Here is a 12,897-nt window from a genome sequence, read left to right as displayed (position 1 = left end):
CATCTCATATTGTGTATGTTTGCTTTCATCTTATGGACAAATTCATTCTTACGTAAGGGCAGGGCCGGATTTTCCTATAGGCTAACTAGGCTTCAGCCTAGGGCCTCAAGATCAAGAGGGGCCTTTTATTTTTATTTATTATCCGTGCCACATTTTTTATAAAGGTTAGTACCAATTACAACATGTTTCATTTAATATATTGATATATATCACAGTAATGATGTATTTTATTATCTCTCATGTAATTTACAAACTTAAAAATGGGAGGCAAAAGGGCCCCATAAGTGGAATAGCCTAGGGCCTCTTTTCATCTAAATCCGGCCCTGCGTAAGGGGATAAATTCCAAAATAATAGCCATGAGGGACAATTCATTTTACTCTTTAATAATTGCTCAGGATCAATTTTTCATTTCCTTTCATACCATATACTTGATGGGTTTGTCTGAAATATCAACAACAAAAAGAAGGGTAAATTAAATTGCAGGCTGAACTTGCTTAACATGAATTCCCTTATCTGGTAGTCTTATCTGGAGAGCAATCTAGAAGTGTAGGTGAAATCCTTCCCCAACTCTTAAGTGGGCTTTTTTTAAAAAGTGGGCTATTTTTTAAAATAAATATTCATCAAGAAATTCCATTTTTATTTTGACAACTGTATTTCTGATTTACTTTATTTTTTAAAAAAAATGTCTTAAAAGGAAACATTAACTAAGAACAAAATAGTTGCAAATGTGCTACTTCTGCATTACAGATGTATCAAAAGTAAAACACCCATTTCTGGCTCCAGATGGAGCCTTCCATTTTCTTCAGCTATGGCGCGCGCGCACACACGCACACACACACACACACACACACCAGGTCTTGCTGACATTAGTAGAACTTCACTGGTGTGGTTAAATGCAGTATTAGCAGAAGAGCAAAGGATGACAGAGCGAGAAAAATATGCTTGAAGTTACTTAAAAGCCTGCAACTATATTTAATGCAGAATGCTGTCAAGGCCTTTTTAATTATGCCTGCACTGGAAACTTAAATGGATTCAAAAAGATGCATTAAAGACAAGCTGTAAGTGTTAATTTTCACTGCAGGCTGCCTCAAACCCCCAAGTTCCAGTTGAAGATCTAAACAAATCAAGTAATATAAAAATGTAATCTTGAACCAGTTTTTGGATGGAGGCATTTTTAAATATGCAAAGCCCTAAACAAAGCCATCCCAAATGGTTAATTTGTCTGCAGTGTATCTTTACTCATTGAAGCCCTCCCTGGAGGTTAATAAAGTTAGATATCTAGCCTTCTATTTATGGTTGGGGAGGCTAACTTGCTAAGCTATAAAGTTTTTTCTGAAGCTTAAATGTGACTCTTCCTTTTCTCCCTTCTTTCCCATTTGGAAGTGAGGGAAACTTTCTCTGAAGAGAATACAATACAATACAATAGTAGAGTTGGAAGGGACCTTGGAGGTCTTCTAGTCCAACCCCCTGCCTAGGCAAGAAACCCTATACTGTTTCAGACAAATGGCTATCCAACATCTTCTTAAAGACTTCCAGTGTTGGGGCATTCACAACTTCTGGAGGCAAGCTGTTCCACTGATTAATTGTTCTAACTGTCAGGAAGTTTCTCCTCAGTTCTAAATTGCTTCTCTCCTTGATTAGTTTCCACCCATTGCTTCTTGTTCTACCCTCTGGTGCCTTGGAGAATAGTTTGACTCCCTCTTCTTTGTGGCAACCCCTGAGATATTGGAACACTGCTATCATGTCTCCCCTAGTCCTTCTTTCTCTTAAGCTAGACATACCCAGTTCCTGCAACCGTTCTTCATATGTTTTAGTCTCCAGTTCCCTGATCATCTTTGTTGCTCTTCTCTGCACTCTTTCTAGAGTCTCCACATCTTTTCTACATCGTGGCGACCAGAACTGAATGCTGTATCCCAAGAACTATCGATGAAGACTGAGTGATGCTGCTGGGAGGAGGCTGGGTTGAGCTGATGTAATATGTAAACTCGCATCCAAATGGGAAAAGAGAATCATGGTAGACAATTTGGATCTCGTGTTCTGAATCTTGCTTACAACGATACTTCTTTGGAATAGCCTAAAATCCCAGTCCAGACTGTGTGTCGAATCCTGCTTCTTTCTCCTGCTACATATGTGAGACAACCATATTATATGGAAATGGGTGATCATTTAAAACATACGTAATCTCTTTAAATGAAGACATTAGTCAACGCATACCAAGCTCTTTTTTTGCACCTCTTACAGCCTTGAGTGCATTTGCAGGAAGCTATTAATTTTACCCACCCCAAAACGCAACCCTCTTATATTTTTATGGCAGTGTAAAAAGGTTGGCCTATGGCAGAATGACATCATGGAAATACTCATGTGGAGGAATAGGCTGGAAGAATGCTGGGTATGTGTGCCATATTTTAAATATTTTGTAGAAAAAAATTAACTCAATAAACAATGGTAACTCTCAACATCTCTTGCCATGGGTGTTCTTACTTCTTGTAGGGCCCAATTCCCCTTCTCCTCCAAGAGAGACCATTTTAAAAAGGCACTTTTTATTCACAATCTTGTTTTATTCACATCCAATGCAGCCTCATTCCGTTGCAGGTGCATAGCATCCCTATTTCTTCTTTCTGCAGGAAAAATGTGGAAGACATTTCTAGTGATAGGAATTTTTCTTTAAAATGTGATACAGATTCCTAAAGACAAAACTGCTTCCAGACAGAACCAAATACCATTTTTTCTAAAGAATGGGTGACCAAATCCCGAGTTTATACCTAGTGGATTGAGTGTTTCACGTTAGGACCTTTCCAGTATATGTTACCAATGGTTCCTGGGAAAATTAAAATTGAAAAAAAAATTAAGACATGGACAAAGGCCAGGTACACTTATAATTTATGCATACTAATATTTAGAATGTGAACTAAGTAAATTCAGATATACTTTAGAGTATTCTAATGGAAAATAAAATTAAATATAAGCCAAGTGTATTTTAAATGCCATGAACACTATCCATATATTCTAAGTTGAATTCTGACTTATTTATACTTGGAAACCCACTGATATCAATGGAATTTGAGTGAATTACATTAAATTATGTATTTTTCAATAGTGCTCGTTTCTATCCCTTTGTTTTGCTTTCCTTTGATACTCTCAGTGTCAAAGTATTTTTCTCTTTCAGGGGAGAGAGAATTTTGAAATTATACATACAGTATATTCACGTCCACTTGAGAAAAAGCATCCACAAAAGAGACCTAAAACAAGATGGATCAATGACATCAGCAAGTATCGCGGATCCAATTGGCCAAAGAAAGCTCAGAACCGTATTGGTTGGAAATATGCGGAGGAGGCCTTCATCTTGCAGTGATTAGACAGTGTCTAATATGATGGTGATGGAGAGGGGGGGTAGGGTGGAAAATGGGTTAATTAATTGATTAATTAATTCGTGAAACTAATTTCACAGTTTCATGCAATCATTGAGTTATTCCTCTTTTATTAAATATTCTACTTCATCAAGGGCTTTATAAATTTTTCCTCGAACCCAAAGTGTGTATTGGGTTAATTAATCCTTCTGTTTAGGCCTTAGAGTCTTATTCTCAGCATTCTTTGCTAAGGAGGCATACAGGATATTCCTTCTCCAAAAACTGCAGCCCTCTGAGGTTGGCTGAGCTGTAAGATAGGGCCTAGCTCAAAGGGGGGAAGGTAGATTTGAAGTTGACTCTCCTTAGTTCTCAGCCAACTTCTTCAACTGTAGCCTTTCAATATTAAGTAAACATTTTAAATTATTATGTATCAGTGATCTACACAATCTACGCATCAAGATTTATTTGCTCTCCATTTCAAACATATTTTCTCCTGAATATGAATTGGCATGAGAAGACTATTTTCCACTGCTGTTATTGTTGGTGGGTAAAAATTCAAAAGGCCTCAAATTTGTTCTTGGAAATTTCCATGTTAGGTTGCAAAAACCATGCCTCTAACACTTTGGAGAGCTAACGCTGTCAGCAAACAGATGAACTGGTCTGATTTGATCCAGGTCAGCTTTCTGTCCAATGATTTCTATCCATGGAAGTGCCTCTGCCAGCACAGCATGACTTCCCTCTGCAGCCCATGACGTAGCCCATGAAATATTGCCTAGAGAGGTGGACAACCTCCAAAGAAGACCAAGTGGGTCTGGGAGGCTGCAGGGAGGAAAGCAGATGTTTACTTATACTACATAGGATGTAGCCTGCAATTTCCTATACTGATGGTTAACTCCTCTTTGTTAGAACTACTTCAAAATGTTGCTGCAAATAATTGAGGAAAACATAATAAATGATCTTCTGTGAGCAAGACAGCCTGGTATAGTATACTTACACATTCTTCAGGCATTGTGTTTTGTGATTGCTCCAAAGAAGGAAAGTTATTCATATTTGTCACACTCTGATAGTTTGCCCTTCTGTGTCATGCTCTTTTTGCATCACACAACTTCTCATTCTCCTCCACCATCTCCAAAAGTTCTACATCTTCTGCAAAGTTTCTTTTAACCCTCAAAGCAAATTTGGAAGAATGTAGGCATGGATTTTCTGAAATGCTGTCAATAAAACAGTCGTGTTGAATGCAACGGATAAAAGTCACCGCATTTCAAACAACTTTTCAAAGAACATAATTGAAATACAACATTAATTAAACTTGAGAAAGGGCAAAACATAAGAAATAAACTGAAGAGCAATTTATATGAATTAAGGGAAGCAAGGATGTTGCCATATTTCATAAAATGTGAGGGTGTGCTAGGGACTTGATAGTGTTAGAAGACATTACGACTGTGCCACTATTTTTGTTGTTTCAAGACCACATATCCAAAGACTGGTACTGTGTGAAATGAAATGACAAATTGAATTTTTTAAATGACTGAACATGCATAACAACAACAACAAGCACTTTGGGTGCGACCCCAAAGCACCTATTGGATACCATTGGCATTGGCATTGACAAAATCTCCATCAGATAACATCTACCTATCCCAAGTCCTCGGGAAAAACTCAACAGATGAATTAAAATGCCAAATCTAGTATAACCATCCAGCTGACTTGCAACCAATCATAATAACAATATGTTCAAATAAGCTTCTGAAAAAAATTAAGCAAATTTTAAACTATTTCAAACTGATTTTGCATTTCAGCCACATATTCTTTGAGAAGCAATGTTATCAAATTAATGTGCGCTAGGCAACTAAAGCATATTGCCCAAGTAAAACTTAATTTAGAAAGTGATGTTCCAAGGATCTTGGGGCAATTGAAAAGTTTGAAAGCATGATTTCTGCCAGAAGAATTCATCCAGAGAAAGCTTATCAAGCCCTCATTGCAAACCAGTAATCAGAGGGGACGCGCCAATTAAATGCTGTCCTCCTTGATCTGCAGCTAATGAACGACTTGGTTGATCTGCTGCTGAACCCCTGGAGAATGCCCCCAGATTCCTCCTCTAGCAGCCTGTCGAGGCAGGGAGTCCAGGTCCTGGTCCATGAATGCAGAAGTGGCTTGCCAGCAAGGCTCCGTTTGGAATGCTTCCTTGTCCCCCTTCCCCATGGGAGCAATAAACAAACAGAAAAATAGGCTCTGAGTGCTTTTCGGCAACTGCCCGGGCCACCTGCTACTCCCCAAGCAGCCTCTAGCCCGGGATCATGGGGAAGAGTCAGAGGCCAGGCTGAATGGTCATCAGCTTTATAAATATCCCTTCCACAGCTGCTGAAGCGGAGGTGTCAGGCTGACAAGCAAGAGAGAGAAATGTGGGCACATCTTGTAATATTACGGAGACTGCTTAGATCGCTGTCTAGGATTACACGCATGCATGCACACTATATTTTACAACTTTCCTCGGGCTGTGAAAGCTTTTCAGATGTTTGAGGACAATTTGTCATAGGCAGCCATTATGCATTCATCAGGGGTTAACAAAACTGGCTGTTTATAAAGATTAAACCGCAGGCCACAAAAAAGAAAAAAGAAAAAAGAAAAGAAAAGAAAGTAAAGAAAAAGGACAGCATGGTCAAACTACTGAGCCAGATCACCGTTCCAATTATTTAATGGTTAAAATTGCCCCCCTCCTGACGGAGTAATGGAACAACCAAGCTCAGCTAAAAAGCATTCTGTCCTCACAGCAGTTATTGCATTTGGCTCGGGAGGGGAAAGTGGCTGGCCACTCCACCCATTCCCAAGAACCTACAGAGAGACAAAAGATTCTTCTCCTTCAACAAATCATAAAATGCAAAAGTTCTGGAGCTTGGTTGAGCCCAAGCACTTTGCAAACTTTGTAAGCCATCTTCCAAAGAGCCCTATTGCAGCTCTGCCTGAAATGCTAACTTCCCTGGAAGAATAGATACTTTTGCCTGTAAGATTTTGTTTCTGTTTTCTTTCTTTCTTATTGTCTCAACAGAAACATCAACTATTGTACAGGTGGATGGGAAATCCTGAAATAGATATGACTAGAAGGGCATCCTAAAACAAGCCAATGATACAATCCACAATAACTGCATAAAAAGTGAGGTCATCAGCATTAAGCAAGATAATAGAATCAAGTTAGTTCAATTTTGGTTTAAAAAAATACATTAAAATGTTATCTTTCCATTTTCCATATGTGGAGACATCCCAAAATATCACTACCCATCAAGATGCACAGATGGTCTTAGCAATTTGCCAGCCTTTTCCTATTAATAATTTATTTGCGTTAAAGTTCCAGATAAAGCCTAGAAGATTGTTAACAGAAAATAAAAAAATTGCTTAGACCACTTTTGAGTGGGGATTTTAAAAAAGGAAACTATTCGTCAGTATGCTCCTTAGTATTATTAATTGAAAATATATTGGATTCTATTCGTTATCTAAACTGAATCAGTTTCCTGCCAAATTAGGATATATTAAATGGTGTGATTAATGTTTTGCTGCCTTAATTTTGGAGGAAGTGTAATTTAAAAAAAGAATTTAAAAAAAATACTCAAATGCAGCTGCAATCTAATGAAAATATAAAGATATTTTTGCTGCAATTTCTGAGGGAGTGTAATACATTTCCTAGTATGTATGTATAACCCTCTGTGTGTGTGTGTGTGTGTGTGTGTGTGTGTGTGTGTGCATTTATACACACAGGCATACAGATTAGGAAATTTATTACACTCCTCCAGAAACTGCAGCAAAAATATCTCTATATTTTTGTTACCGTAGATTGCAGCTGCATTTGAGTCTGTACTTTTGTTTTAATTCTTTTCTTAATTACACTTCCTCTGCAACTAAAGCACCAAAACGCGTTCCTCACCCCGCTTAATTAATGAATACAAATTCTACTGTGAAGTAAATCGAGATAAGGTAAAGTAAGGAGGAGCGAATAAAGAAGGCCTCTGTAATGCTCCACCACAGTCGAAGCATTCTTCCCTTCGGCTGCGGCGCTCTAAGAACTAAACCCAAAGAGCTCTTTATGCCAGGTTGACTCTATTTCAGTGGGAAAGCGGAGGGGAAAAAGAGGGAGCCCCGCCGAGGGACCCTTTCCCGGGGAATCGGCCCTTCTCTACGGGTGTCTGTTGGAAGAACGGCTCGCAAAGATTCGTCGCTTGAGACCGGGCCCAGATACACTGGAGTCTCGGGGTGCAGACTTCTCAGCTAAACTTGGGGACGCATGTAAAGCAAGGGCTGGGGGGGAGGGTCACACTTTATGGAACCCCCGTGGAAACCCCGCGACGTGTCTCAGCACCTTAGGAAAGATCAAAGGGCGCCTTCCCCGATTTAAAGGGTCTGGCTGTGCGGCTAAGAGTAATGAAGCCAGGCTTTGCAGCACTCCAGCGATGGCTGAGAGACGTGTTGAAACGCGATAAATCAGGAGAGCGGAGGTGTCGGGTGTCCCCGACCCCCAGAACAGGGAGCCGTTTTCTTGCGAGGGGACCTCTACGAGAGCGCTACTCTCCACGTTTTTCCCCTACTCAAGTCCGTAGCATCGCAGCCTATGCTCGTAGTCTGAAGGAAGAAAATGTGCCGATTAAAAAATATATATCAAAATTGCAGTACGCGCCTATTGAACGGCTCTCGTGAACCCTAGGAATTCAGTTGCGCATTGGGAGGGATGCGATTCACGGCTACTCTAAGAGCTGTGATATTTCTTCCCTTGTATTTAGAAAATTTATTTAGAAATTGTATGGGCGATGGCCGCCAATCTCACATAAGTAACTCTCTAGACGACCAACTGTAGTCAATAGTAATAATAATAATAATAATAATAATAATAATAATAATAATAATAATAATAATAATAATAATAAGAAGAAGAAGAAGAAGAAGAAGAAGAAGAAGAAGAAGAAGAAGAAGAAGAAGAAGAAGAAGAAGAAGAAGAAGAAGAAGAAGAAGAAGAAGAAGAAGAAGAAGAAGAAGAAGAAGACGACTAAACATCCAGCCTTCGATGCGACCAACCATAATAATAATTATCTCTGTAAACAAAACAACTGTTGATAAGACAACTGCCTGCTGTTTACGTAGAGATGTTCGCTCCTGAAGCACAAATCGCGGCCTGCGTTCTGCGCTCGAGGCCGGCCAGCGTTTCCGACTAGAGGGAACCCTCCTGGGCAGGAGCAGCCGCCCTGCAAGCTGAAGGCCCTTCGCTTTTGGAAGACCTTCGGGCGTTTCCATTCCACTTAACGCAGCCGCCGGCCGGTCAACTTCTCCGGGGAGATGCAGAGCACCAGAACCCGGGAAAAGCTGTTTTTGTCCAGCCAGCCTGATTCCAAAAGTGCGATGGATCTGAAAAGAAACCAGAACAACCAGCCCAGGGATCTTCGCGGAAGGAGGTTTTTAGCCCCACCCCCCGGTCGAAAATCTTTTCCAGGTCCTTCTGGGGTGGGGGCACAGTACGAAGTTACGGAGGGCCAACTCATCACCCTGGCGGCTTTTGCTTCAAACATACTTTTCAGTTGGAATCCGACTACGGAGTTAGAAATCCTGTTATATGCGAAGAGTTTTGGACACGTTAGATCGCGAAGAAAAGGCCTGGAGGAGGCCGAATGCAGGGAAACCTGGGGAAAACAGGCAACTATAAGAGGCCATCAGGCAATAGGAATGAGGATCTAACATAGAATAACAGACACTGGCTGGAACACAAGAGAAATCTTGTGTTGCATCAAGACGAAAGGAAAAAGGAAAGGCGAGGGAAACAAAAAGGAAAGGAAAGGAAAGAGGAAAGGAACGAAGTTCAACTTCCTACCTTTATATGGGTTCAGTAAATTTCTATTCATTCTCTGAACATTCGTAGAATCCCAGATCATTCATGAATGTTCAGTGACCTTCTATTTACTATTCTAAAGCAATCATTGGCATATATATATATATATATATATATGCCAATGATTGCTTTAGAATAGTAAATAGATATATATATAAAGGCCTTTCGTCCCGTCGACCAGGGGGAAATCGCCGATTGGACTTCTGCGCCAACCAAGAAGAACCTGTTTTCTTTTGGAGGGAAAATGGAGAGCTCCGGAAACTCCGGGTAGTCCGAGAAAGTACCTCGCCCCAATAGCCTGTAAGTGGAAGGCCACTCTCTGGAGACTCGGACGCTGCTCGCCGGGCCTCGCTCACCTGCCAGATGCTGCAGTCAGGAAGGGAGGCCGTAGTGAGGACTAGAACCTTGCTATTGCCCTGCCTAGTCCTTGTTATTCCCGTAGAAGACGGAGGAAGCCAGACCAAACTGCCCATCACCATCCTCTGGCGGCCTTCAAAGCACTCAACCTCTGGAGTAATAAATCACAAACGCGCCGCGCGCCCCCGCGCGCGCACACCCCTCACCAGGCCTGGGCTGCTAGGCTCTAGAACCCAACCCACTCAACTGGAGTTCTGCTGATAGAGGTTTTGGACACGGGGACTGCTTTAAAGGAAGAACGGCGAGGCAGGCCGACCGCAGCGGGAATCTGTTGCTCAAGAGCAGCGCACCCTCAGGGATGATAGAAGAAGCCAGACTGGGCCGCTCCGTCCGAAGTCCAAAGGCGACCAAGACGACGGAACGGATCTCAGGCCGAACTTTTGAGGCGCCTTCGCTTATTAGGCCCCTCTCCCTCCCCAGCATGAAGCTGGAGAAGAACGCGCAAATTACCTGCCAGGCCTTTTGCTCTAATTTAATTTCTAAGAAGTTTCCCATTTTTTTAGAATGTGTGTATTTGTGTGTGTGTGTTAAACCCGTCCTCGTGAAAATTAGAGAGGCTGGAAAACCTCAGGTTAACCTGCTTAAAACTGAAAGTGAAAAACATAAGCAGATGCTTAGTCAACAAACTTTTCAAAGCGGACGGTTTTTCCATCCTCCGAAGGCCTTTTAGAGAAAGAGCGGCTTGAAGACCGCAAAATGAAGAAAACGACCATCAATCCTCTCTCCGCACCCCCTAATTCTGGGAATCCTAAGAAACTTGCTTCCGGGAGGGACCTATGCATTTTCGTTTCGATAAGACTCTCGAGATCATCAATGCGTTACGTTGATGAGGGGGGGAGAAAGGGGCAATTCGGCCTTGGGCAAAGTCCCGCGATCCACTCCCGAGGGTTCATGATCCACTGCCCCACGGGCCTTGCCCGTTGCCAGCTTTGAGGTGTTCGATCCTGCTGGAGGCCACTTTGGCGACTCAACAGTGGCCGCGAAAATGACCCCGAGGTTTGACTGCCACTCTTGGGCGCCTCCTCAGCGCTTGCAATTCAGCGAACCTTGGCAGACTTGGACAACTGCTGGCCACCGCCGTGTCCCCGGCTGAACCTTACCAAAGCTGTAAACGTACGCCTTGTGGGGCGCTCTCCCCAGAGATCATGCCTGGGGCATTTCCCCGCGCCTCTTCCTTGCCCTTCCTGCCTTCCCAGGCACCCAGTACTGGTGGAAGTGGCCGGCGGCCTTCCCCGAGGTGGGCCCCTTTTAATTCCAGGTGAGGTTTGCCTCGATGCTGGGCTATTCATAGCTAGGAGCCGAGCTATTCCTGTCCAGCGGGTGGGCAGGGGCTGCTGGTGGACTCGCCCCGAAGGAGCCAAGGAAAGAGAAAGGGGGCTCTTTAGAAAACCCCCGGGTCCATTCGCTTGTGCGAGGGGGGCCAAGAAGTCTTCGCACAAGTCTTCCCCCCCCTCCCCCACCCTTCAATCGATTTGCGCTGTGAGAGACTCGGCGGTCTGGAAAGGGAAGCCAGCGCCCGCCCGCCCGCCCGCGCAAGCACACCCCAGCTGTCAGTGGAAGGGCAACCTCCCGGGTAGCCGGCCTTTAAGCTCTCCCAGATCCAGTTTCTCTTAGGGCAACCGGAGCCCTAAGGGCCGGGCACCCGCCGCCTCCCGTCCCGCCTTGCGCCACGCTCACCGGGGTTCAGGTCCAGGCACTGGGCTGGGTCGTCGGCGTCTGGCAGTTGCCCGTCGGGGCTGAGGCTCTCCATAGACAAATCCAGGCCTTTGCCGTCCCAGTCGCGGAGCTTCCTCTTCTTGTGGGAGCCGATCAGGGCCTCCACCGAGAAGGCGTGCGCTCGCGAGCTGAGGGCCACAGCCGAGCGTCTCCTTTCGCTCATCTTAGCCTCCCAGCGGGGGTGCCGAAGCCAGCCGGCCGCCGCGCCACCGGCCGCCGAGCTGGCAGAGGATGGGTCGGGGCCGGTGGGCCGGGCCGAGACGCAAGCAGAGTGGAGAGGCCGTTCCGACGTGAGAGTCCGGCGGCCGCCTGGGCGCTACATGGGTCCCGAGTTGTTGGCTGGCCGAAAGGCACCGCGCAGAGTCAGGCTCTCGGGCTGCGCTTCATCTCTCCCCCCCTCCGATTCTCTCCCCCCCCTCTCTCCCTCTGATTGATCCAAACTCCTGGGGAACTTTCCCCCCTCTTTCCTCCCTCGCCTGGTCCCGGCTGCGAGCGCCCGTCAAGAGTGGCTGCCCAATGGGAAGGTGGCGAATCCGGAGACTGCGGTCGCAGGAGCCAATGAGGAAGGGGCGGGCCAAGCGCCCGAGCTTCCAGGCCGCCCGCGGCCTTAACTCTTGCAGAGCGGGGAGCCGGCCGCCCCCTCCCCTCTGAAAAGGCGGCCAGGGGGCGCCCAGCCTCCACTCAGTCCCAGATGCCTCCTGGCAGCTCGCATAAACCCCCTCCCAAATATGCGAGGCTGCGGGGAGCGAACTCTGCAGCGTCTGTGATCGTAAGCAGAAAAGATTAACAATGTTATACTATCCTTCTGCTCTCCACACACACACACACCCAAGCTTATAGGTCGGTCACACATATAAGGAAGAACAGCGTCTTCTCCAAGAAAATTCTTGGAGGTAAAAAAAAGTACCTTTTCTAAAGTCCCACTCATAAGTGGGAGTTGCCACAATCAGTGCCCTATAACTTAAATCTGTAAATTGACTTTTATGAGTATGCACACTGCGCTCCTTTGGTGAAAAGAGAAATTTTGTTAAAATCCAGGCAACCTTCGATTTAGCAGTTTGGAAGATGGGATCTGAAAAGAAGCAAATTTACCCTTAGGAAAGACTATAAACATGCATTTACTATACTCCAATACATTTCCTAGATCTATGCCTTGTACAATCATGGCAATAAATGTTAAAAAGCCATATATATACTGCATGTATATTCTTGCATGTTCCTATAGCCGCTTTAACAGGAACATGTCTCGGATTGTACCACTTCCCTTATTTTATATAACGCAGTATATAAAATGCGGGAAATGCTTCACGCCCGTTGTCCTCTCGATCAGAGCCACATCCACAAAGCGATTTATAATGGCCAGAGAACACAGATTAACGATGGAACAAATTAGCAATTTGGACATTTTACCGATTATAGTGGGGGATCGAAACGCACAGTTGGGGCTCCATTTAGCTCTGCGTCAGACCCTGTTCGCTAAGCAATAAGGGTTTAAGTCTGAAATCCTAAAATCAAGGTCCAACTACGCAAATTATTTATCTGTCAAGCTGTGCA

General features: G+C 44.2%; 1 protein-coding gene across 1 annotated transcript in view; it reads right to left on the bottom strand.

Annotated features, from left to right (window-relative positions):
• The window catches only part of TBX15 (T-box transcription factor 15), an 81,030-nt gene extending 69,359 nt beyond the window's left edge, over positions 1–11,671 (bottom strand). Inside the window, exon 1 of the mRNA XM_081944475.1 lies at positions 11,305–11,671. Within this exon, the coding sequence (XP_081800601.1) occupies positions 11,305–11,506 (202 nt within the window). The 5' untranslated portion in view covers positions 11,507–11,671. The remainder of the gene's footprint in view (positions 1–11,304) is intronic.
• Positions 11,672–12,897: the final 1,226 nt, after the last annotated feature.

Source organism: Natrix helvetica (assembly GCF_964273705.1).
Source record: "Natrix helvetica genome assembly, chromosome: 2".
Classification (NCBI taxonomy): domain Eukaryota; kingdom Metazoa; phylum Chordata; class Lepidosauria; order Squamata; family Natricidae; genus Natrix; species Natrix helvetica.
Note: the sequence above shows the minus strand (reverse complement) of the source record. Positions and strands in the feature narration are given on the sequence as shown.